The sequence below is a fragment of the Babylonia areolata genome, chromosome 31 (assembly GCF_041734735.1).
Source record: "Babylonia areolata isolate BAREFJ2019XMU chromosome 31, ASM4173473v1, whole genome shotgun sequence".
Classification (NCBI taxonomy): Eukaryota; Metazoa; Mollusca; class Gastropoda; order Neogastropoda; family Buccinidae; genus Babylonia; species Babylonia areolata.
Window position 1 is genome coordinate 17,221,445 of NC_134906.1, and position 27,524 is coordinate 17,248,968.

Below are 27,524 nucleotides of genomic sequence, written 5' to 3' on the forward strand. Positions count from 1 at the left end.
GATTTTAAAACGAACTTGTCGAGATTAGAAAGGTGTCTAAAAAGGGATGCTTTTTGGGGCATTCCATGCACCCAGCAAGGGGCTTGGAAAGAATGGGGGATACGCAAAGTGAAAGAAAAAATCGGGACCCATGGGTCAGTTCGAACTTACCCGTCTGTGTTACAAAACATACATGAAAACGATTAAGACGGGAGTGTGTATATATACACAAGTTTGGGTCAGTACTCGTAATGAAACTTGTCTCGATTCTAAACGCCGGTATGTCCGAGTTCGTGGGGCATTCCATGGATCAAGCAATGGGCTTGAAATAGAAAAATTCGTAAAGAAATCGGGAAGCTTGTCGCTGTCATATCTCCAGGAGCGGACATGCGCGAACGGGACGTATAAGGCAGTTCGATCGAAAGCGGTCAGTGTACGCGATCGCCAGGTTATTTAAAGTGAAGACGGAATGAACTGTACCATGCTTCGCGAGAGGATGAAACTGACAGAGTGGGGGACGAGACAATAGGTTGTGATCCTAACATGAACATGACTGAAAATAATAAAACAGCTTGCATGAAACACCGTCACGTGTGTGCGACGTCAAAAGAGTGACGGCAGTCTCCTGTGGTGGGTCCGTTCTTTTCGGCCTGTTTCATTGTACGTCCTTGCTGTATCGGTTCCGACAGCACTGACCAGGTACACGTGGAAACCGCACACCATTCCCTGTATTGCAGTGCTAAAATGCGTTGCACAGAGGACTTAACATTAAAAAGTGAGCGGGACTGGTGGAACTGACCTTCCTTAACAACGTGCTGTGCAGAAAAGTCACATACCGAAATAGGAAAGTGCATTTTAACGGCCGAGTCAGTGTCCGTGCTGAACTTAACCGTTTCAGTTGGACAGCTGCACGTCCCTTTCTCGTCAGTGATGCTTTGGCCGGCTGTGAATGTTCAAGTCAGCGATTTCACGTGTGTGTGTGTGTGTGTGTGTGTGTGTGTGTGTGCCGGTGTGTGTGTGTGTGCCGGTGTGTGTGTGTGTGTGTGTGTGTGTTGAGAACTTCATTCCGTGATTGTCCGTGGTGTGTGTTAGCTTGTTTCCTCGACAGCACGCGTCACATACGTGTGTGCTGTGTCCTGTGTTGCATGTCAGTGTGCTCCTGGCCTTCCGTGGAGAACTGAGGGCGAGACATAAAATATTTAGCTCCACAGATGGCCATTCTATCCGTACGCACACAGTTGTTCATGTTACGTTCGGAACCCATCAGTTGTCTAGTCCTCCACTCTTGTTTTCATCCTCCCGCTGAAACACGGTGCAGTTCATTCCGCCGTCTTCACTGAAAGTACAAGATTGTCAGTGCACAGTAACCTCTTTCCTATGCCCCCTTCGTGCACATCCACTTCGGCAGACAGGACAGGTCGTGCATGTACAATCACAACATTCCTTCAACATGTGTCTGGCAGTGTACAGTGACAGCTTCATTCCGTGTTTGCCAGTGTGTCCGTATAGTTGCCGCGGGGGCTCAGGCTGACTTCATTCCGTGACTTATGATGTTGTGCGTGCCAGTCGGCAGTGTACACTCACAAGTTCATTCCGTGATAATGTGTGTAGGGTTGACAACTTCATGGTTCCGGGATTGTGTGTGTAGGCACTGACACCTGACTTCATTTCGTGGTTTGGTGCGCCAACGGTGTACACTGACAATTTCATTCCGTCAGAGTGTGTGTGGGGCTCTGCGCAAAACATGTGGATTCATGTACTACATCGGTAAGTACAATCGCAAACCCTTGTGTCGTCGTGCACTGTCGTTTTCAGCCTCGCGCGAACTGGACTCCACACTTCATTCCGTTTACAGTTTCGAAGTGCACAACTCAATACCCCGAAAGCAGCACTCCATTTTTAGACACCTTTCTAATGTGGCGGACAAATTCATTTTAAAATCCTCTTCTATAGTCTACAAACTTATATATATATATATATAATTAACATTTTTACCCGTTTTGGAGTTTTTCACGTATGTTTTGTACTGCCGACGGGTGATTTCGAACTGACCCATGGGTCCGATTTTTTCTTTCACTTTGCGTATCCCCCATTCTTTCCAAGCCCCTTGCTAGGTGCATGGAATGCCCCAAAAAGCATCCCATTTTAGACACCTTTCTAATCTCGACAAGTTCGTTTTAAAATCCTCTACTATAGTCGACAAACTTATATATATAATTAACATTTTTACCCGTTTGGGACTTTCTCACGTATGGTTTGTACTGCAGACGGGTAAAAATGTTAATTATAATATAAGAAATGGTGCACAACTTCGTCACAAGCCGGTATACCCATTTGGGTAGATTTGATTTCTGACTTCGACACCGAAGAGTGCACGAGTAACCGGTGAGCTTGTCGTCAGTAATAAACTCTTGCTTCGTCACAAAAAACAAAACAAAACAAAACAAAAAAACAACAAAAAAACAAAACAAACAAACAAACAAAAAACCCCCCGAAAAAATCAAAACAAACCAACCAAAAAACAAACAACAACAAAAAACAGCAACGAAAAACAAACGAACAAAAAACAAAACAAAAAAAAAACGGGGAAAACAAAACAAAACAACAACAACAAAAAAAAAAAAAAAAACGGGTTGAAGTTGACAGGGAGCAGAAATTCCTTGAAGCTAGTTTATTTCCAGTTCATTGGAAACTTATGGTTATAAATATGTTTTCAGTGGAGAGCCTTGGACGGGGCTTGCTTGATGTTGGCGGTTGGACCACCTGAAGAGAGGAACGCTGATGTTCGGGTCTTCAACCATCATAAAAGTTCTGTCAACTTTAAAAAGGAGGGGAGTGATGAATAAATGAATAAAAAACAACAACTCGAAGATAATGAAAAAAACAAAACAAAAACAAACAAACAAAAAACAAACCCCGTACAATATATTTACCTGCTCATAAAGCAAAGGACATTATTAGTGTATGTTGAAAAAAACAACCAAAGACAAACATATTTACCTGCTAGATTTATGAGCAGAGGACATTATTAGTCTATGTTAAAACAAGAGAGGCAAGGCCTTCAAGAGTCACTTGTGATACACATAAAAAAAAAAATCTAATCGTTAAAATGTGTTCTGTATTTGTTATTATAAAGCTTCGGCTTAAAAGAAAAAGAAAAAAGTCCTAACAGCAGATTCGAACCCCTGGTGTTCCGATGAGAAGAAACAGTCTTATCCATTACACTATCGTGGCTCCTTAACTGACGTTCAAAAATATAACATTTAAACATGCTTTTTTAAAGGGCGATAAATTGATTGAGATATTCGCAGTGAGAACACTGTTTAAATCATATTATTCTGGTGTATTTTGGGCATTCAAAAAATCTTTAAGGGCAACTAAAAATTCTTTTGAAGTCCGCGGTAAAGGAGACATGGCTATCAAAGGAGATGTGGCTATCGCAGCAATCACACTGCAACATTTAACCGTTTTCTCTGGATCTAGACAGATGTACAAGTTTAGTTACACCCGGTTGACACGGTCGATTCATTTTTGACTCACTTGTGTAAACAAAGTGAGTCTATGTTTTAACCCGGTGTTCGGTTGTCTGTGTGTGTGTGTGTCTGTGTGTCCGTGGTAAACTTTAACATTGACATTTTCTCTGCAACTACTTTGTCAGTTGACACCAAATTTGGCATAAAAATAGGAAAAATTCAGTTCTTTCCAGTCATCTTGTTTAAAACAATATTGCGCTTCTGGGATGGGCACAAAAAAATAAAGAATGAAGCCTAATTATATGCAAACTGCATTTACTGTTATATTTATATTTTTTGTATTCTCTAAACTTGGCACTTTGATCTGATATTCTGACCCAACAGCTAGAGCAGTCATTATTATCATTTTATGTTCAAACAGGAACTTCTTTTGCTAAGCATGGAAGTTTTATTTATTTTGCAAACGTTTTTGGCGCAGATGGTAAAAAAGGGAAATTACTCTGTAATGCTAGTGGAGTTAATTTGCTTTAAACTGATCTTTCTCATCTTAAACATTACATTTTGAAACAAGAGAGGCAAGGCCTTCAAGACTCACTTGTGATGCACTTTTAAAAAAAAATCCAAGCTTTTTATGTATTGAGTATAATTTCAAAATGTAATGTTTAAGATGAGAAAGATCAGTTTAAAGCAAACTAAGTTCCCAGCAGAGTAATTTCCCTTGTTCTACTGGCTACAACAAAACGTTTGCAATAAATAAAACTTCCATGCGTAGCAAAAGAAGTTCCTGTTTGAACAAAAAATGATAATAATGACAGATCTTTTGTTGGGTCGAATATCAGATCAAAGTGCCAAGTTTAGAGAATACAAAAAATAATAAATATAACAGTAAATGCATTATACTCAATACATAAATAGCTTGGATTTTTTTTTAAAGTGTATCACAAGTGAGTCTTGAAGGCCTTGCCTTTCTTGTCTCTTTTATGTTCATTCTCTTTTTATAGTTGACTCACTTGTTGTTCGGTTGTCTGTGTGTGTGTCCGTGCTAAACTTTAACATTGCCATTTTCTCTGCAAATACTTTGTCAGTTGACACCAAATTAGGCATAAAAATAGGAAAAATCCCGTTCTTTCCAGTCATCTTGTTTAAAACAATATTGCACCTCTGGGATGGGCACAAAAAAAGAAAAAAAGAAGCCTAATTATATGCAAACTGCATTTACTGTTATATCTATATTTTTTGTAATCTCTAAACTTGGCACTTTGATATGATATTCTGACCCAACAACAAGAGCAGTCATTATTTTCATTTTTTGTTCGAACAGGAACTTCTTTTGCTAAGCATGGAAGTTTTATTTATTTTGCAAACGTTTTGGTGCAAATAGTAAAAAAGGGAAATTAATCTGTACTTAATGCCGGGGACTTAATTTGCTTTAAACTGATCTTTCTCGTTTTAAACATTACATTTTGATATAAACAAAAGCATGGTTACTTCAGTGACTTCACTAGTTCATTGCCTTTTTTAAAATAAAAATCCAAGATGCTTTTTATGTTGTGAGTTAAGTTTCAAAATTGTAATTGGGTAAGCATAGATTATACAAGTTCAAAGCATGAATATAGTTCCCACAGAATTTATGTTTCCAGTTGTTGCACTGGCGTTCAACATAATCATTGCAATAAATAAATTCATGGAGGAGAAAGGAGAGTTATATTTAATCAGAAAAGATTTATGAACGCTCTATTTGGTTTGGCCGAAATGCCATCAATATCCAAAGTCATAGGAATTACAAAAAATGTAATATATTAATACTGTAACTTGAATTATACTACAAAAAAATAGTCTTGATTTTTCTAAAAGAGTATTTCACTCAAGAGTCTTGAAGTTACTTGTACTTGGCTCTAATGTTCTTCTTTTACTATACTCACTTTTGTTCGCTTTTTTGGATGTTCAGAGAAACTTTAACATGCCATGTCATTGTCTAACTGTAATACTTTAGTCAGATTGAACACCAAATTAGCAGTTGAATGGGAAAACCCGCTTCTTTACCGGTCACTTGAAAATAATTTATTGCAAATTCTTGATGGGCCAAAAAAAGAAATAATTAAGAGCTTTATGCAAACTGCAATTTATCTAAAAGTTTAATTAATATTTTTTTGAACGTCTTAGAGGCACGATGTGATATGAAGTTTCTGATCCAACACGCAAGTCGTTCTTATTTAAACTTTTTTTTCAAAGTTCTTTTAATTCGGAAGTTTTATTAAATTTATCAAACTTTTTGCAAAGTAAAAAGAATTTTTGGCTATGTGTGGAACAATTTTGGGCTAACTATCTTTCTTTGCATTTTTTGAAATTCATACATAGAAAGCGTGTGTCGTTTATCTCAGTGTACAGGGTGTGAGTATTCAGTGTTGCCAAGTAGAAGCTTGTTGAAAATACTTAATAAGAGTGGCTTTTATTTTACAGTTTTGGTCCAAAGTTCTTTATTCAAGTGATATTTGGTTACCATAGACAATAAGCACGTGTCAATCAGTCTTGCGAAACGCAAGAACCATTTTGTTTCAAGGTTGACCCCCGTTCATCCTATTTCAAAATTGACATGATTAATAACATAATTATTATGGAAATTAAAGGAAGTAATATTTATTAAAAACATTTTTGGTTCACTTCTGTTAATGCAAAATCATTAGAATTGTCCGATATGGAATTCACAGTTATAAAATTGTCATCCATAGTGGTTAATCACCCTTGAAAAACCTTAATTATAAAAAAATAATATAATTTCAGTCGTGTTTGTATGTGTCTGTTGCCCACTCACGTGAAGTATGATGCCACATGAGTAACTAAATTGAACTTTAAACCATAAAAATAATTGTAATAAGTGTCAGTGGTTAATAAATTTTTACTTAGAAAAAGTAATTTCAGTTATTGTTTATTCCACGTCTTATAAACGAAAACACAACATGAAAATAATTATTTGTTAAAGATTTTTATAGCACCATAACCAGAAATATTTGAAGCGTAGCTGTACAAATACGAAACTTTTGTTTAAAAACATTGATTCAATTTAAATCATTAATTTTAACGTCATTTAGAGCACACAGCACACAAAACATTCTCTCATCACACACGCAACCTACATGCATTAACTCTTTTTACTTTAATTCGATCATAACATAACAGAACTACCAAACAATAGTTTTGTCAGCAACATGTGGCCATATCTTGACTTATATTATTTTTTGTCCAACAACTCGTGGGATGTGTGTCTCTCGAGTAAAGGGGGAACAGGATTTCTAATAGATGGTGAATTAATAATTAAAGTGTTTATTGATTAAATTTTCAAATTTTATTTATCAGTAACTTTGTGTTACATGCAACAGAAATGTGTTAAGTACAAAACAAACACAAGCAACACACCTTCCTCAACACTGCAACACAACCTTCCACAACACCAGACAAAATGGATACTATATTTCAAATAAATGTGACTAAAGCTAAAAACATATGTCCACGTATAATTAAAAACAGTGTTGATGATGTCTTTATCATTTATGAGTATATTCATATATGTAATAATATAAATATACTAAATAATATATATATATATAAATATATATATATATATATATATAGTGAGGTGGGGTGTGTGGGTGTGTGTTCCATTCCTTAAGTCTCAGTTTCACGTATATGACTAAACATGAAATTTTTATTGTTTGTGATTAAAATATAGAAATACAACATACTCATTTCATTGTTAAGAAATTCTTCCTTTAGAGGCAAGATAACAACAAATATCAGTATTGGATTATGTTATTGGATACTGTATAGACAGTATCGATCTGGTTATGTGCTGGCTCACTAACACTTGTTTCATCATCTCATAATAATGTACATAACACTTTATAGAGACAAAACTACAACCATCTCACTCCAACAAACATGCTGCATACATTTGTGTCATATGGACTAACACTATCGAATAGTTAGCTGCCTATAAATAGTTTTGTCAGCCTAGTTCATGCAATTCTGAGCTTTCAATTAATAAGTTAATTTATATAATAAAATATTATGTCCACTCTTAATGTGTCCTCTTGATAACACAGTTAAAGTTTTATATTAAAATTGTATGAAAATTTAACTTTTATTTGCAAGTTGGGATCAGTGTACATCAAATGCAAATGTATTCATTAACATAAACATTAGCACACACACACACACACACACACCACACACACCCGCGCACGCACACACAACACACAACAAACAACCACACACCACAACACATAGACCAAATATACATAAACTATATATACTCTTCCTATATTATATATATATATATATATATATATATATATGTATAATTATCATTTTAATATCGACTACAATATATACAAGTTTAAAGCAAAATCAGTAAAGGATTTTTGTCCTATTACCTTACAGTTAGTTTCAACTTTTAAAATAAAATGTTACTTAGTGAATACAGGATATATACATCATAAGATTCCTTTTAACTGTTGACAGGTTATAGATCTTCAGTTTGAGAGCTGGCGGACGAAAATGTGGTTGTCGGTGATGTTAGTGTTAGTGAACATGTATGAATAATGCATTCTTTTGTATGTGTGGTGTCATCCCATTGTTGTATTAGTTCTATGCATTAATAATGTGAAATATACAACTCTGTTTTGATAGGAGAATAAGATTGAGGATACTCCACAGATTGCTTTCAGCCTGTGAACATAAAAGGTACTACAAGTTGAATGTTATGTGTTATTATTACATAGATATGATAGTACATTCATATAAACTTTCAATAAAACTAACATGTTATGTAAACAATTATGCTATGCACACTCACTCTTGCATAATAGTAGTAATAGTTATTTTAAAATTTGAAATATATGTGAGTTTTGTGGTAAAATTAGTCAATTATAGATTATTCATGTTAGCACATTACAAACAAGAACAATTTGTCCACAGGAGCAGACACAGGGCAGCAAAAGGTGGAAAGGTGTCAGTATGTTCCCCTCACCTGCATCATCAGTGAACTTGACCATCATTAACATTATTATTAACTGTTACAGCTATAGATCAGAGAAGGTTGCCAAACTGGCTGACAAAACTGTGTTAGTGTTAGGTGCACATGTATGTTAAAATGTATGTATCCATTTTGTGTGTGTGGGTATGTGTGTTAGTCACATTTTATTGTGTGTATGTAACATTGATCTAATGTGTTATATAAACAAAAGTGTTTGTGATTGACAGGATTATATGACAGGATACATGACAGACTTGCCCTTTCACTGTGAACACTGAAAGGTAAGATCATCTTTTCTCTTTAGATGGCTAGCACAGTATGTAACAAATGACCTCAGTTTCTTATATTTAGTGTTTAGTTGAAACATGGCTATGAATAGTATGATCATTATCATTAATATTATAAATATTAACTGTTACGGCTATAGATCAGAGAAGGTTGCCAAACTGGCTGACAAAACTGTGTTGTGGCTAGCTGTTAGTGTTAGGTGCACATGTATGTTAAAATGTATGTATGCATTTTGTGTATATTCTATATCTTTATTTAAATATACAAGTTGTAACATGTATGTAGAACTTATATATAGATAGATAGATACATTGATTGATAGATATACATATAAAATACACATGCATGTATATACATATACATGTAAAATACACTTGCATATATAGACAGATAGATACAGATATAGATAATAAGATATATGTGAGTTTTAGGGTACAAATTCAAGTCAATTATAGATTATTTCATGTAGCAGTCTCATTATCTCAAAAGAAAGAGAGAGAAAACATTTGCCGTCAGAGCAGACACAGGGCATCAAAAGGTGGAACACTGCTGTGTGGCACCAATCCTATGTCATCTCCATCTGGAAAGGTGTCAGTATGTTCCCCTCACCTGCATCATCAGTGAACTTGACCATCATTAACATTATTATTAACTGTTACGGCTATAGATAGAGAAGGTTGCCAAACTGGCTGACAAAACTGTGTTGTGGGTAGCTGTTAGTGTTAGGTGCACATGTATGTTAAAATGTATGTATCCATTTTGTGTGTGTGGGTATGTGTGTTAGTCACATTTTATTGTGTGTATGTAACATTGACCTAATGTGTTATATAAACAAAAGTGTTTGTGATTGACAGGATTATATGACAGGATACATGACAGACTTGCCCTTTCACTGTGAACACTGAAAGGTAAGATCATCTTTTCTCTTTAGATGGCTAGCACAGTACGTAACAAATGACCTCAGTTTCTTATATTTAGTGTTTAGTTGAAACATGGCTATGAATAGTATGATGATTATCATTAATATTATAAATATTAACTGTTACGGCTATAGATCAGAGAAGGTTGCCAAACTGGCTGACAAAACTGTGTTGTGGGTAGCTGTTAGTGTTAGGTGCACATGTATGTTAAAATGTATGTATGCATTTTGTGTATATTCTATATCTTTATTTAAATATACAAGTTGTAACATGTATGTAGAACTTATATATAGATAGATACATTGATTGATAGATATACATATAAAATACACATGCATGTATACACATATACATGTAAAATACACTTGCATATATAGACAGATAGATAGATACAGATACAGATAATAAGATATATGTGAGTTTTAGGGTACAAATTCAAGTCAATTATAGATTATTTCATGTGGCAGTCTCATTACCTCAAAAGAATGAGAGAGAAAATATTTGCCACTGGAGCAGACATAGGGCAGCAAAAGGTGGAACACTGCTGTGTGACACTAATCCTATGTCATCTCCATCTGGAAAGGTGTCAGTATGTTCCCCTAACCTGCATCATCAGTGAACTTGACCATGACATGTCTTAGGCCAATGACAGTTGGAATGATATTCTTCATTGATTAATGTAAACTTGTAGTTGTATGTAGTATATTATACCTGTTCCACAGGATACCATTCATAAAAATTTCATCAGCTATGCTTTATAATTAACAGTTGCAAATGTTTATGTTTTTTGTTTTTTTTATCTCAAGCAGATGATGACAGGCAGACCACTTAAGAATAGACTTTTAACCAGCATAAAGTTTCTGGTGTTTTGTTGTGGTTTTTTTTCCTTATATTTTTTTTCAGATTCGTTGATAAATATTTAGATACTATGATAATGTGAAAACTTAGAATGGCAGAAGTTTTGTGTGAGAATGTAAGTTTTACTTTTATTAAGATCATACATGAAAATAAAGGATGTGAAATCACAAACGGAATACAGTCAAAATAGGTTATAAATATGATCTGACCTACTATTAATATATTCACAATTTACAGACATAAATATTCTGAACATGTTCATTTCAGCTGCTGCTTATCATCATATGCTGCAGAGACCGGCAGAGTCTGAGAGTGTGTGTGAATCAGATTCGCATGATTACTTGCAATTGTTTGGTAAGTGGATTTTTATTTTCTTTAATTTGTAAAAAGTGCTAGTGTAATCACTTCCTAATGTGAGCATTTCAAATTTTCAGGCTTTTAGTTTTAACATTCTGTTATTATTTGTCTTAAATCTTATGGTCCAGAATCTGATTTGGTATCCAGTTTTTGTGACATGCTCTTTGAAATTATAACTTGATTATTTAGCTTTTAAGAGATCTGTTTTATTGCTTCATGCATTCAACATAATATTAATATACCACTTTGGTGCGAACATCATGTTTTGAATTTGCTTTTTTTATGTTAAGTTTTATACACTGTTCATAACATTCACACTGTGACATGTTTCAGTTAAACTTGACTCTTGAATGACAGTAACTTAAAATTTAAAGCATTTAAACTACTTCTCTGAAGGCAACAACAACAGCAACAAGTGAACAACAACAACAACAAACAAGTGAACAACAACAACAAAAACAAAATTATAAAAAAAGAAAACACAAAATAAACTTATTTTAAACAAGAGATAACATTTTTTTTTTAACATTTACATGAAGTTGAGAACTTCACAACTTATCTTTCCCTGTCTTTCAAAAGCTGTAAACAGAAGAGGAGGAGGTAGTGTCAACATTGTTTTGTCCATAAAAAAGTATGCATCAATAACCATGCAAACTTCTCATAGATGCAATCAACATAATATGTTGAAAGGGAAGAAAGCCAGAAAAACCAGAACAACAAATAACATTTGGGTTGTAGAATTAGTCCCCAAAATGTTGCAGATATGCAAGTTAGGGTAAAAGATACCATATTTTCAACAACAACAAAATATTAGTTGGAATTTGTAAATTTAAACAGGTTTTTGCAGATTATTAAAAATATTTGCAGCTGAAATTAGTGAAAAGTTCACAACAGATAAAATGCAAATTTAGAATTTTTCCTTTCATCACTTCACTACCATTCCACAGCAAATTTTTTACAATATCCTAAAGTAAAATGCAAAATATAAGTATGTGGTTGTTTTGGATAATTCCAGTAACTACATTAGAGATAAATAGAAACAAGTTATTACACAGAACAAAACAAAAACAGGAAACAGTTGCCACATGACCTGCTTAACATCATGACAATAACTAAACAGCTGAACTGCTTTTTAAAGCACTTTTTAGCAGATGTGATATCAGTCTGACCCAAATATGTAATGAAATGAGTGAATAAACCACATAAGATGAACATGCAAGACAGTAAGATTTTAATATTTAACAGCTTAATGTGTCTGAAAGGTAATTTGCTCACAACTTTACACTGTGATGTTATCTCTTTTATGAAGTGCCAAGCAGCCAAGTCAGGTAAATTACTCTTGATGACTGCTGTTTAGCATCTTGATCTTGTTTCCCCTTATCTATTTTCACCATGTAGAAAAAGATGGGTGATCTTGTATATTGCTCATATTGGTTTGATTTTTCTTCTTTTTTTTCACAACATGGACAGTTTCATCTAAAGTTTCTCGCCAACTAAATAAAACTGAACAAGACTGGTCCAGGTGATTCCTGTAACGCTTCTGAATATTTGTTGCACTGTTGTACAGCATTTATTTAGTGGAAACTGGAATATCTCTTTCTTTTCTTTGTGGAATCATTGAGTTGCCTAACAACTGTGTTGTTACAGCTTCTTCAATAAAAAGTCTTCACCATTTAAAAGAAAAACTAACGTGGTAAATAGGTGTTCACTTTCAGTTTGTGTGTTAGGAACAGGAAAATCACCTATTCTGGCATTGAATTTCTCTACAGGTTATGGACAGTTGTAAGGTGGATGATTCTTTATTACCTGGTCTGAAAATTATGGTAATACTAACTAAAGGTAACTTTTTACAATGAATGAATCAGGTTGTGTGGTTTATGCGGCTGGAGCATCTCATTCAGACTGATAAAGCCAAACCATCAGTATATGAAATTTTATTTGACAGGTACTGAAGACAGCAAGTTTTTGGAATCAGCTTATGTGAGCAACTATAGGATTAGCAGTTTTTAAAACAATAAAAGTATTCATTTGTACATTAAACTGTATACAGTTTGAAACAGTTTTCATATCCAGTTATTGTTTTTCTCTTTACTTTTACTCTTTGTTTTAGTAAGTGTTGCTGAATTGCATCTGTACTTTGAATCTGCATGTTGTCAGACAACATACATTCTCCTGTTAAAATGGATTGTGAAAAGCGCATTCAATGTGAGGTTTGTCAAAAGGTGTTTAACAGCACAACCACTCTAGTTATACACAAATGCCCCTATTGTAGGTTTTGTGGTAAAGTTTTTTCAACATTTCAACGGTTTCAGTCACACAAATGTTCATGCTTGCAGACAGCACCTGTTACTTCCATTGAGCAACACAACATTGCATTCACCCCTGTGCAGACTGAATGGCAGGTACAGAAATGTGAGCAGTTACATTTGTTGTGCAAATGCAGCCTTCCCTCTGTAGAACCCAAAGTTGAGGCAGGAGCACCCAAACAGATCATCAGTATAAGGGGGGATGGAAACTGTTTTTTCCGCTGTTGATCCTGGCAGTCTGTGGGTGTCAAAGAACATTCTTTGACCCCTTCACTTTTCTAAGTGCTGTTGTTGCTAGATCATGGATCTGAAGAACATGTGTCTGTTCTGTGGGTAGAGTTTGATGATGAAGGTGTCGGGAAAAAGACCCGTGAACAGAACAAACAGCTCTACACACAGAACATGAACACAAAGTGGACTCCTGTCTTCCAAAGTGTGAAGCAGTTTCGTGTTGGAAAACGTCAGAACGTTGCAGTTCTGCGTAGACAGTTCCCTTTGACAGCTTGCTCTGCTATCACCATCCACAAGTCACAGGGCTCTACACTGGAGAATGTGGCAGTGTCGTTTCAGGGAGCAGCACACCACCATCTAGTGTTTGTGGCTCTCAGCAGAGCCAGAACTATGGCTGGTCTCCACCTGCTTGACTTTGATCCAAAGAAGATCAGAGTGTCACCAAAAGTCAAGCAGGAAATGGAAAGACTGAGACAAGAACCTGTTGTGCCCTGTCTGACTGATCTTCAGCAGTTTTCCACCACAGGGTTTGTGATTGTGTTTCACAACAGCTGATCACTTCACAAACACATTGCTGATCTCCATGCAGACAGGAACTTGCTACAAGCAAGCCTCATGTTTATTTCTGAAACATGGGAGCTGAACAGGATGACCCGGAACACTACAAGATTGCAGATTTTACTGTGGTTGCCAGAAGCACAGCTTCAGTGAAAGGCTGTCGTTCACATGCTGGTACACTTGTTTACACCAGAGATCACAGTCTGCCATTCAGTAGCAGTGCTAGCCAGAAGTGCAGCAGTGGCATTGAAATCACTGTGGTTGATGCCAGTACCAGCGTTAGAGGACTGGTTGTTGTTGGGATCTACTGTCCTCCACATGTCAGCATCACAGTTTTGTGTGCAGAACTCAGAGCAGTTATTCAGCAGGAGCTCACAAGTCACACTCATGTTATCATTGGAGGAGACTTCAACAGTGATGCTTCCTGTGGACTGCCTAGACCTCTTCAAGAGTTCTGTGAACAGTTCAGTCTGCGACAGCTGATCAAAGATCCCACCACAGACTATGACTCGACACTGGATCTGGTTCTCACAAATGTGCCTGAGCCAACTCCTGCTGGTGTACTGGAGTTGTGGTACTCCGATCATAAGCCATGTTGGATAGTGTATCTATATTGAAATCAGGATGGGACTTTTTTTCTTTTTTTTAAGGCCTGGGAACCTTCCTTTTAAGTAATGATGGTCCTTGTGTGTGTGGTCTGGTGGTCAACCTTTTATCTCTTAATATATTTGATGTCATTACTCTTGCTTATGAGTATGACACGCTGTGTCTGTGTATCATCATCAGATTTTTCATCTGTTGCAGAGTTATTGAGAAAGATAGTTGGATAGGTATAGATATGTATGAAATATTTCTGTTTTATTCTTATGTGACGGGGTGGTAAGGTGGTGTTAGAGAAGGTGAAGACAGGTAGAAGGTGTTAGCAGAGGAGAGCTGCAGCCAGGCAAGGTAGACTCGGGAAGGCGGTGCGCCGGTTTTTCTTCTTTTATTCTCTCATTCTTCCAGACCAGGAGAGTTCTCTATTTGTCTGGCACTCACTCACTCCGCCGAACCCCAAAGCCAGCGTTGCGAAGCGACTCACGAAACCGGCCCTCCGCGAGCCTTGAGGGGCCAAGCTTGTGTTTGTTTGACCAAATTTAGCGGCTTCTGACTTTCGGCTCGGGGAACTAACATAGACATATTATATATCACACAAAACTACAAGAAACGTGCATTTTCTTAAGCTAAACCATTTTCTACAAAAATAATGTAGTTAAAAACTAAACAAAAAGAGTCACTGAATGAACGAGCTTTTAACGAGTTCATGTATCATTTTTGTACATTACAACAATTAAAACGTCGCTATATGTAATATAATTGCAACAGTTAAGTAACTGAAAATCCTGAATTTCCAACTATATAAAAATCATTTATAGAATCTGCTTCTAGAGTAAAGATTTTTTATGTCAAAATTCAAGAGAAAACTCAACGGACAGCTCCCGTGTCGGCACCGCTTGGCGGTGCTTTTGGCACTTGCGATCGACAATGAAATACTTCATTTAACCTTCGCCGGACGGTGTGGGTCCATGTGGACCCAGAAGGGTCTTTAAATGCCGATATCTGGTATATTTATAGATGTTTTTCAATGAAATTTTAGAAATGCTCCAAACACACAAATCCCCTCCTTGTCCTAATATTTCGAAAATATGGGTCAAAATTTCAAAAAGTAATTAAAGGTGACATTTTAACTAGTCACTGATGACGGTGTGGGTCCGTGTGGACCCATGGCGCGCAAAGAGGGAAAACTGTGTTTACCCCTCCGCAGACGGCCTGGGTCCGTATGGACCCATGGCTCGCAAAGAAAGAAAACTGTGTTTACCCTTGTGCAAACGGTGTGGGTCCGTGTGGACCCATGGCTCGCAAAGAAGGAAAATTGTAACCCTTGGCTACAGAGGGCGACAATGGGGAGGTCTGTAGAACCCCTCTTTGTATGCTGGAGAGAGAAACTGAAACCGATACTGGCACTTCTGAAAGTAACAAGTTCTGATGAAGCGGTGGGTTTTTCCCACGTTCTCTCCTTGCTACCAGTATCTCTCATGGAGGCTGGACAGTCACTCTGATACCGTCATGGACAGACCCAACATTTTTGAAGCACATGTCACCTGCGTTGACGTAGAGGAAGATCGTAATTTTGGTGAGTATATCAACATTTTGAGTTAGAATTTAAACCACTTGACTATTTATTAGGGGAAATAAAGTTTATGGGTTGGGGGTTTGGGGAGTGCAGAAATGGCTTGTATCTATGGTTTGTATCTGTCTCTGTCTCAGTTCAAGTTGCATGTCAAAGCTAGCCAAAACTAATCAATAACGTAAAAAGGCTTGAAGAATACAATCACAGAGGTGTACTCACGCAGTAGTTCATGCGTTCACAGGTGCTGATAGAGGAGTGGATAGGGGATTAACGTATGTGCTTTATGAAAACCAATGAAACCCACTGTTTTGCTTTCCTATCCCCAGAAGAAGATTTTGGTAGGAATGCCGACTTTCGCTTTCAATTGTTGTATGTGTGTATGTTTGCCTGTAGTCTACGTATGTGTCTGGGGAGACCAGGAGTGGGGGGGCAAGGGGGGGGGGAGTGGCTTTCTCTCTCTCTCTCTCTCTCTCTGTGCTCTGTGTTTTGGTGCTCTAGTGTTTATGGGTTAATTGTTTACAAGTGCTTACATGTGTCTGCATTTTTGTTGCTTGTCATTTTTAGTTGCGAATGCTTACAATGTTGCCCAGGTTTTTTCGATGACAGGGTGTGTGTGTGTGTGTGTGTGTGTGTGTGTGCATGTGTAAAACATAACTGCAAATTTATGGAATCATATCTGACTATATTGTACCTATCTCTTCTTTTTTTGGTTACCCCAGATGAGCAAAGAACACGGATTGCCAGTTCCTTCTAACTGTGGATGAGCAGCTTGTGCCTTTTAGAGGCAGGTGCAATTTCATCCAATACCTACCCAGCAAACCTGATCGCTATGGCATAAAGGTGTTCTGGGTTGCTGACTCAGCCAATAATTTCCCTCTCTTGGGAATTCCATACCTTGGCCGGCCCCTCGGCCAGGACAGACAGGTGAATCTTGGAAGGAACATTGCCCTTCAGCTGGCAACTCCATTCTTCAAGAGTGGAAGAAATATTACATGTGATAATTATTTCACAGATTTGGCTTTGGCCGAGGGCTGTCAAAACAATGGCCTGACAGTCGTAGGGACAGTCAGATCCAACAAAAGGTTTCTACCCTACCCTTTCAAAAGCAACAGAAACCTCCCACTTCACGGCAGCGAGTTTGCTTACAATAAGACTGTCACCCTTGTTAATTACCAGGGGAAGAGAAGGAAGAATACTGTTCTCCACAGCTCAATGCATGACGAAGGGATGGTGAAGCCAGGGGCCCCCAAGCAGAAGCCTGAGCTTTTTCTGCTCATGGAAGGCTGATCGAAAAGTGAGACAGAGATACCAGAAATGCAGTCAGCATGTTTGTCCCGACCACATGCAAATTCTTTGCCCTTCCTGTGCGTGCTCAAAGTAAAAACGCTGAACTTGTCAGATCATGACAATTATAAAATGCATACATGTTCTTCAGCTATACCAAATGCAGTAAAGATATGGTATTTGGCTCTTACACAATGCAGGCATGCCTACCCCCAAATTTGCTTTTCAGGAACAACACACATTAGAATCAGGGACAGGGTTAAATTTTCAGGAACATCTCAGCAAACATACATCTGTCATCAGTCTGACTGATGTCGCAAAACGCATACGCATCTCTTTTCCTCCCCGGCTTTATGAACGGCTACTTCTCAGAGTGTTCCTTCCTGAAGGTCTGTGTCATCATGCAATCACGTCCAAGGCTGTGATTCAAGTCCCTCATATACACCTGTATTATTTATCTATTGCAGATTTCACATTAAATTGATATCATCACTATTAGTACTATTGATTTCAGTTTGGCCCAGCTGACCATCCAGGGCCAACTCAACTCCTGCCAGAAAAAGAAATTATTGATTTTTAAGAGGTTTGGGAGGACCTCTCCTCTGTGTGTGTGTGTGTGTGTGTGTGTGTGTGTGTGTGTGTGTGTTACAAGGAAAATGTACTTTTCACACAAGTTTGTACTGTACCGATATAACTGACCATCTGGTCTCTGCTGCTGTAGTGTCTGTTCCGCTGACAGACTTGTGTGTTGGTTGAGGAAAGAAATGGGGAAGGGGGATGACTGGAGGGAGGTGGGGGTGGGTATGTGACTGGTCATATCAATTTCAACAGTCAGACCAGCCGCCGTGGTGAAGTGGTTAGCGTCGCGGACTGACGGCTGGGAGGACGCGGGTTCGAATCCCAGCGGAGGTGGGTTTTTCGGCCCGTGGCCGGCTCCTACCCAGAGTTGAGTGTGCTGTGGGCTTAAATGGGGAGACTGGGACCACACAGTCGAGTGTCATCCACTTCAAGGATGCGTCTTTGGGTGTGTTGCTCTAATTACCTGACCAACACTGCAAGTGCCTGTATCTCTCGGGCCTGGTTAACGCCGGGATATCATTATGACAGGAAGCGTAGAGTACAGCCTTGTCACGCAGTCCCAAACCAAAATGGACCTCCATAGCAACATCGTCATCATCATCGTCATCCTCCTCCTCCTTCATCGTCATCAATATAAACAAAATAGTCTCAAAGTCTGTGGCCTTTCATGCCCTGCTCTCATGGTGACCTCAGTTTCGATACCCCTCCACTTCCGTGCTTGGGGGTGAGTCCTGTCAATGTCGTCAGTGTCGGCAGATTCATGGGGGGCTGTTGTTTGAGGGACGTGGTGGCGGTCTTCACTCTGGGAGGGACGTTCACTCAGTCTGGCTCCGCGACTAAGCCATTATTGTCGTTAGTAGGGGGCTTAGTAGGTGGTGTCCTAAGTACGTTAAAACAGAAAAGGCACCACTGAACACCACCGAAGTGACTCAGCAGCAGTGCAAGGTCTCTTCTGGTGTGTGGCCTCCTGGCGACCTAACATCGATGGTTCCCTGTGGACTGCCGACGCTGGAACTGCGAGGGACGAACCCGGGTGTGGCCGTGTATGGGGGAATCTAAATGAGCGGTGTGGGAGTAATGCCACTGAAACGGTGCAGATGATGGGGCAGCAAAAAAAAAAAAAAAAAAAAAAAAATTTCAACAGTCAGGGACTCTCAGACAGAGCAAGCGGTCACTGTCTTGGCTCAGTGCCAATTTTGCCACACTCATTGACTGTGTGTTTTATCCACCCCCACCCCTCCACCCCTCTCTCACCATTGGTGGCAGAGAATCAGAGAGAGTGGAGGGCAAGTATGCATATCGGAGGTGGTGTCTGGTGGTGGGAAACAAGAGGAGTGAGGGATGCAGTCAAGTGAGGGCATCAGAAGGAAAGGAGGAAAATTGAGGTCATGTTTGTATTGACTAGATTTCACTTATGAATATAATTCCACAGAATGCTTATTTCTGGCTGTTTTCTTTTCTTTTTCTTTTTATCAGCACACAGGACCTTCACACTGAGATGAGGGGGAGTGAGAGGTGAGAGGAGAGAGAGAGAGAGAGAAAGAGAGAGAGACTGAGCAGTCAAAGTACAGGGGGGGTGGGGGGGGGGGGTAGTGAAGGGACCAGAATAGTGCTGCAGTGATTTTGACAGCTCTGCCAGTGGTAGTGGAAGGATGAGGTGGAGGTGGAGGAAGATTGGGGAGGGAGGAAGGTGGGCACAGCCATTCAGTACATTGCTCTCTTGGACTGACTACAGACAGATCTCACTGGCAATCAATTAGATAACACGAACGCGTGGGCGTTTTTCTTCCTCCTCCTTTTTTCTTCCAGAAAATGGACGTTCCGTTTTTGACCAAAACCTAAAATCAGTCTCAGGACCGCGGAAGAGTTGCACCCATGTTTCCATAAGTCTTAAAGAAGTGTCTTCGGCAATGGTCAGAAAGCCATCTATGGGTACACATGTACCCACTCAATACTTAGGGGAAAAAATGTTACGGTTGGATTTTTTTATATTTTCCGGGACATGCAGCAAACATCCGTATTTCCGGGACACCCTTTCAATTCTACCAATTTTCCGGGACAAATACGGGCCCTCAGTAACGGTAGGCATGCCTGACAATGTCATGACCTAACATGATTCTTGCTTGTTGAGTTCTTTTTTTTTGATTTTGTGTTTCTTACTACTGCTTGGTGTTCTTGATGTTTTGATCTTGCTTGTATTTTTATGTTTCTTTTTTCTTGCTGCTTGAAGCCTAATTGCCTTAGAAATATAGTCTGCATTTCAGGTAACATTCCTTAGTGTCACACATACAGACATGCAACACATACACATACAGTTTACACACACACACACACACACACACACACACACATACTAACACACAAATTCTGCTGTGATGGAAGCATAAGCGCCACTGTCCGCCATTGTTGCAGGATGGAGCAGTATTTTGAAAACTTCGCCAAAATTGGATTAAAATAACCCTCATTATAGACATGGGTCCACCTGGACCCACACCGTCTCCAGAGGGATGAACACAAAATTTCCTTCCATGACGGCCATGGGTCCACATGGACCCACACCGTCTGTGGAAGGGTGGACATGATTTTCCCTCTTTGAGGGACATGGGTCCACACGGACCCACACCGTCTTCCGTGTATAGTCAATAGCACCGTCCGGCGAAGGTTAAACCAACTACAACACAACTGTACATGTATGATACGAATCAGATTGATAACAGAAATGCAAACATCTGCAAGACACGCTATAAAAATGTCTAGTTATTGTAAAAACGTATTTTGCTCAAATCGGCACTGACGAATTCCAATGGCTTGAAGAAGAGATAGTTTTGTGGGGCCGAAATACTGTCAGACATTTCGTACTATCGCATGCCTATAACTTAGGTGTACACGGAAAGCGATACACGAGAAGAAAGCTTAATCATTTACATTTTAATGCTCAATCTAAATTCCACGGCAGCTATATCATTTTATAGAAAACAAGGTATTTTATGTTTCAACTGATTGGATTTTGAAGATCGCACCAAAATTAATTCACATAAATATTAGTTTAAAAGAGTTATAGGCTACCTGGCCAAATGATATCATTACAGTTGAGAAGTATGATCTTTCTGAACTCCAATAACATAAAAACTATAATCTCATGTATAAGGAAGTGTTTATAATTTAACAAATTGATGAAAATCATCATACGGTTCCCTGTAAAGGGAGATAACTTGTGACCGATTTACAACTTGGTAACCTTCGGCGAGTCACAAAAGTCGTCTGCTAAGCTGGCTCAACGAAGATTGTAGCCAACCCAGCTACACTTATCATAACATAATAGGGATGAAACATAAAAGGTACTCATTCCTTTTTGTCTTTTTTTGGGTGGGGGTGGGGGGAATAAAATTTTTCACTTGAGATTGACATACAATGATTCATTTTAAGATTCTGAAATGTTAACAAATGATGCATGCTTTTTAACATATCATTGTCAGTGTATCTTTTTTTTCCCCCGAAAGGTGAGGGGGTGCGGTGAGCAGTATAATGAATTGATGTTTACCTTTTTATATATGTCACAGGTTTCCAGTCCTGAAATTCAAACTGTTACAGTAACCTGGGCTTGAAACTAATTGTTCTTTTGTTGTGTGTATTTGGAAAAGCATACATAATTATGATACTTGATAGAATAGGTAAATCCAACAGTCATTGGAGTGGCAGCATAAAATTTTATCATTAGAAAGTTTAAGTGTCCAGTTCAGCTTCAAGTATCTGCCATCAAACGGGTTGATAGATCAGATACATAACCAGTAGAAGTTTACAATCGCATATTAATTGAAATTTGATCACATGCAGCCACAGCAGAAGCTTTGGACACTTGTGCATGTTGTTTGCACAAAACAGTGCGTTGCTGTGTTGGCATGCACTTTTTCTTAAATAGATGCCTTGATCAGGAAATTTGGGATTGTTGAAAAAAACTTGCTTCACATATATGATGTAGATCTATAGCTCTTTCTCTTGAGATGGTCCATTCTCATTTGAAGAGGGTTTGTGGTGTGGAGGGTATACTGCCTTGTACTGGTGTTGTAGGCATGGAATTATGGTTAATCAGCAGAGACAGTGAAATGTCGATAAAAATTGTAGCATAAGAAGAAGACCAGATTTAAATGCTTAACTCACTCCATGCCAAGAGTTTTTGCCCTTGCCAATCCCTGAAAACCCAGCGTTTGTATAGGATGGGGAAAAAATTGTAAAAAATAAAATAAAATAAACACCCAGACAAATGATATTTAGTATATTTATGCAAGGAATGTTGTTCCATATGTGTGCAAAAAATCAAAGTATTTACTCACCATCTTGATGTTTATCGTGGTATCCATATTTTGTGTATTTTTTTAGCATTTTTGCACCCATCAGAAAGGTACACCAACATGTTCCACATCACATTCTAACACTATTTGAGGAACTGAAGACCTAGTGCATGCAATGAAGTATGAACAGGTGGTGAAGAAAGTTGAAATTCACACATACAAAAAAAAAAAAAAAATATTGTCTCTACATAATGAAAATCAAAGAACAAAGAAAAAAACTCAACCAGCTGGGTGTTGACTGGCCAGTCACCTGACAAACTTGGTATGCCAGTGAAGGGATGTGCAAGAGGGAAAAAAGGAAAAATTGTCAGTCCAATCACTGGTGAAAACACTTGCAAAATCGTCCGTTTCCTCATTGGTTTCGTCGTCTGTGTCTGTCTCATCTGCTGGCACATGTTCCTCACTTTCCTCTCCATTGTAAACACTCTCTTCAGCGGCCGAATCTATTTCTAGTTCATCGGGATCTGGTTCAAATTCACTGTCCGAAGAATCAACATTATCTCCTTCGACATCAGAGCCTTCAGTTTGGATCATTTCCAAAGCATCTTCGACGCTGAGTAACATTCCACCTCTCCGACCATGTCGAACACTTCGCCGTGACGCCATCTTGTCAAACAACTTACAAAGCTGACAGGGGGCACGCTTTGTTATCAACTGCGGTTGAGCTTATCGCGACACACACGCAGCGTGTGTGAATGAAAAGCTGACCAGCGGTGACGTAAGATATCACATCTGCTTTTGATTTTCGCATCCGACGCGTCACTCCGACAGCACGACTTTTTAAAATCCAAGTCCGCATATGCGGACATTGGCATCCAACGCTTTCTCCGACGATGTCCGCATATGCGGACAATGGCAGCGAGTGAGTTAAACAGAATCCATTGTTTTACATTTTTTTCTTTAAACTGCAAACTATTCAGTAAACATTAGTGCTAATATATTGTGTTTTACAAAGTGAGCTTCACATTTGTTTGTATATGACATTCTGACAAATGAATACATGAATAAACTTGATATGTTACTACCCCATGGAACTGATACCTTGTTGTGGTGGGGTAGCTTGAGTGATTCAGTGACCTGTTGAGCTATGTCAGCTGATGTGTCACATGCCTGGTAGGGCCTCCCATGCTGGACAGGTTGTGGGTATTTGTTGCACAAACTATACCAGCTGACATGATGCACACATTTTAGGGTTTCCCTTGCTGAAAAGGTTGTATGGTAGAAGCCCAACAAAATTCAGTTTCAAACACGTCTTTGCATATTTATCTCATGACTGACAATTCGTCGTCCTCTGTTTCAGGAAATGGACATCAGCCAGGACAGGAACAACAGAATCTTCTATGAGAAAACCTGTATGCTTTTGATCTAAATAAACACAATACAAAACAACATCATAAGCCTCTGTTGCTTGATCAGTTGATGTTTGGTTTGTTGAAGGTGCTGTTTGTGTGCCCCTGTGGGGATGTCAGGGACGCTTTCCATTAAAATACTATGCCCACCCTCTGGAAACCCTGTCCTGAAAAATTATCATTTTATATGTCACTTTTCTGTCATTTATTCTTCAGCCATGCTATTTCATTCCCATCCATTTTTTCAAGATAGCCATGATTATTTATTTTTCTGGACTTCATAATTGTGCATTCTTGCAAAGCTGTATTCAAATTTGGACCTAGGATATACGAGTTGCCTGCTGGCATTTTTTTTTCTATGCCTGTTATGTACAATTTGTGTATTATGTATAATTATGTCAATGTTCAGGTTTGATTGGTTTACTCTATCGGTAGATTAATGGAAAGGCCAATTTGATGCATGTAGTTGTATGTGCATGCATACGACTATTCATGCACACACACACAAAATATTCCTCCCCCCCACACCCCTTTTTTTTCTACAAGATCAAGATCAATATTATATGACACACAGTCACACACAAATTGTTTTTGATTTTTTTAAATGGCTAACTCATGTTCAAGATTTAAATCCCAAAACTAAGTTGATGGCAGAAACTATATTACATATTTAATTCAGCATTTTTATGAATGAGAAGTAGCCAAAATGAAAACCATCACTGTGGTGATTGATATTCAGTGTCCCAACACATTTACCACTCTGAAGAAAGACCACAACTTGCTGCAACACAAACAACCATTACTTACATCTAACCGAAGTCACGCTTACCAAAAATAAACAACAAAAAACAATAATAATAATGATATTAAAATAAGATAAATGAAGATATTTTAATATCTAACCAAAGTCACACCTACCAAAAAAAATAATGATAATGATATTAAGATAAATGAAAACAAGAACATCACTACAGTTAAAGCATTTCAGCTAAAAAGCTGGCCCAGTGCTTCCCTCATTGAATGACAAGCAACCTCCAGGTTGATGACCACTCCCTCCAACCACCTGAGCTCATCTTCTTCCACCACCAGTCAGTCATTTCAGAAACCATTCCCATCAGTACATTCAAAATGTCAGTTTCTCAAGATGGTGGCATTAGAACAAACTCATATATGTGCTAAACCACGTCTACCACACAGATGCCTGATCAGCAGCATAACCCAATACATCAGGCTTTGAGTGCATGCATATGTTTGTGTACCCATCGGGGTAGATTTTGTCTGCACAACTTTTGCCAGAGGACAAACACTTATGTTGCCATGGGTTCATTTTCTGTGTGCAGTATGCTGCCTGCACATTAGATTGGTGTATCGTTGCATGATTTTAAATAAAGTATGAGAAAACAGATGAGACATGGATTTCAAACTCGGACTGTCACGGTTAACAGTGTAAACGCACACACACGCTGTCTGTCTGTCTGTCTGTCTCTCTCTCCATTGTCAATCACAGAGTATTGGGAACCGGGCTTTCACCAACATACACATATTTCATAAGGACATGGAGTGATTACCAGGTATATAATATACTTGCAATTTTCCTTTCTATGCATTGAACCAAAAAGTTATCATTTGGACAGGATTCACACATGAGCCATGAAGGCTTTGCCTCTTGTTCAAGTGAATCACAAGTGAGTCTTGAAGGTCTTGCCTCTCTTGTTTTAAAGTTGATACGAAAATTGAGTATTTTGTTAAACTAATAACATGTAGAGCCAAGTACAAGTACTTCGAAACGTCGTATGAAGTGAAAAGGACTTCATTTTGAGAAAAGTCAAGACTAAAATTTTTGCGTTTCATCAGTTCAAGGGTATTAACTCTCACGGTTTATTATTTTAAACTGTGAATTCCAACTGATTCTATGGATATTTTTATGGCAGTTTGGGGCATAATCCAGTAAGTGATGAGGCGTTCACAAATCTTTCTTTGAATAAATATTTAACGGTCTCGTGTATTGTCGATTGAATATAGGATTGAACAGGTAGGTCAACAACTTGAAACAAAATGGCGTCGTTCTCGAAGAATATGAGCACGCGCTTTGAATATGTATAAATATGTTTACACAATTGATCAGTTTTGCCCATGACCTTCAGGGCTCAGCCAATAGATCTAAGTCCACTCGTTGTGTTGATTTTAGTATTTTCCGAAAAAGACCACTTGGGCGAATGAACATAGTGAAAGCCCTGTGCACTGAGAGTAAAACACGCAAGCTTTTTTAAAAAAAATTTTTATTTCAAAATGGAATGTTTAAGATGAGAAAGATCAGTTTAAAGCAAATTAAGCTTCCTAGCATTAAGTACAGATTAATTTCCCTTTTTTACTATCTGCACCAAAGACATGCAAAATAAATGTAAGTTTCATGCTTAGCAAAAGAAGTTCGTGTTTGAACAAAAACTGATAAAAATGACTAGACTGCTCTTGTTGTGTCAGAATATCAGATCAAAGTGCCAAGTTTGGAGAGAGAGAGAAAAAAACAAACAACAACAACAAAAACCAGTAAATTCAGTTTGCATATAATTTGGCTTCTTTTTAATTTTTGTGTTTGTGCCTATCCTAGAGGTGCAATATTGTTTTAAACAAGATGACTAGAAAGAACTGAATTTTTCCTATTTTTATGCCAAATTTGGTGTCAACTGACAAAGTATTTGCAGAGAAAATGGCAATGTTAAAGTTTACCACGGACACACACACACACACACACACACACAGACAACCGAACACCGGGTGAAAACAGACTCACTTTGTTTACACAAGTGAGTAAAAAAAAAAAAAAAAAAAAAAAAAAAAGAACAAATTTTATATTACCTGCTGAATTTGTGAGCAGAGGACACAAAGTTGTCTGTGTTGGGTGATGAAACATACTTTAGTTTTGTTGTTGAAGATATATGTATATTTTTTGTGGTGGATGTGAATTTGGAAAAGACACTGCGCAAGAGAAGAAAAGATTATTATTTTTTTTTAGATTCTGCTTTGGATGGAAGAGTGATGGTGTGATAGATGAATCTTGTTGAGTGCATGTTTATAAACTATTGATAATTATTAATTAACCTATGAACATATATTAAGATTTGATGACTGATATGTGGAGAAATATCTATGTTTTGTTTTGCTTGTGGAAAATAAAAGAAATTAGAGTTGGCAAACACTTCCAGCCTTGTAGTGGACTTAATTTTGTTCCAGAAACTGGAAGAGTGTGTGTTGTGTGTGAGAGAGAAACACGAACATAACGCACGCTTGACAGTACACATAGATTATTACATTCCACGCCCCACACGCATGTAACAATGATCATCATCGATATGATCATCATCATTGACTTCATCATCATCATCGACATCAACATCATCATCGACATCATCATGATCATCATCATCGACATAATTATCAACATCATGATCGTCATCATGGTCATCAACAACAACAACAACATCATCAACATCATCATCATCGTCGTCATCAACATCATCATCATTGACATGATCATCAACATCATGATCATGATGATGATGATCATCATCGACATGATCATCATCGACATCACCATCATCATCATCATTATCGACATCATCATCACCATCATTATCATCATCATCATCATCATCGACATCATCATCGACATCGCCATCATCATCGACATCATCATCATCAACATCACCATGATCATCATCATCGACATCATCATCATCATCATTTGTTGTATTTGTATTTCATTTTATCAGAACAAATTTCTATGTGTGAAA

The 27,524-nt window shown here is 38.1% G+C and overlaps 2 protein-coding genes across 4 annotated transcripts in view; both read left to right on the forward strand.

Annotated features, from left to right (window-relative positions):
• Window positions 1-1,044: 1,044 nt before the first annotated feature.
• The window catches only part of LOC143276320 (ras-specific guanine nucleotide-releasing factor RalGPS1-like), a 90,185-nt gene continuing 63,705 nt past the window's right edge, over window positions 1,045-27,524 (forward strand). Inside the window, exons 1-3 of one of the 2 annotated variants that reach the window (XM_076580826.1) lie at window positions 8,704-8,765; window positions 9,627-9,680; window positions 10,818-10,904. Coding sequence is in view for 1 of the 2 variants with exons in the window: in XM_076580828.1 (XP_076436943.1) it covers window positions 1,724-1,746 (23 nt within the window). In the remaining variant the exon portion in view is untranslated. Of the gene's footprint in view, window positions 1,747-8,703; window positions 8,766-9,626; window positions 9,681-10,817; window positions 10,905-27,524 lie in introns of those variants that run through there. The other variant, XM_076580828.1, reaches the window with a different exon arrangement.
• On the forward strand, window positions 10,911-26,935 carry LOC143276321 (uncharacterized). 2 transcript variants are annotated; one of them, XM_076580829.1, is made up of 2 exons: window positions 10,911-16,175; window positions 23,685-26,935. In XM_076580829.1, the coding sequence occupies exon 1, from the start codon at window positions 14,077-14,079 to the stop codon at window positions 14,617-14,619; it is 543 nt and encodes a 180-aa protein (XP_076436944.1). In that variant the 5' UTR covers window positions 10,911-14,076; the 3' UTR covers window positions 14,620-16,175; window positions 23,685-26,935. Both variants share the same exon structure in this region, with proteins under 2 accessions (XP_076436944.1, XP_076436945.1).

Coding starts and splice junctions, on each gene's coding strand:
- LOC143276321 (XM_076580829.1), top strand. CDS start 14,077: ATGGGAGCTGAACAGGATGACCCGGAACACTACAAGATTGCAGATTTT.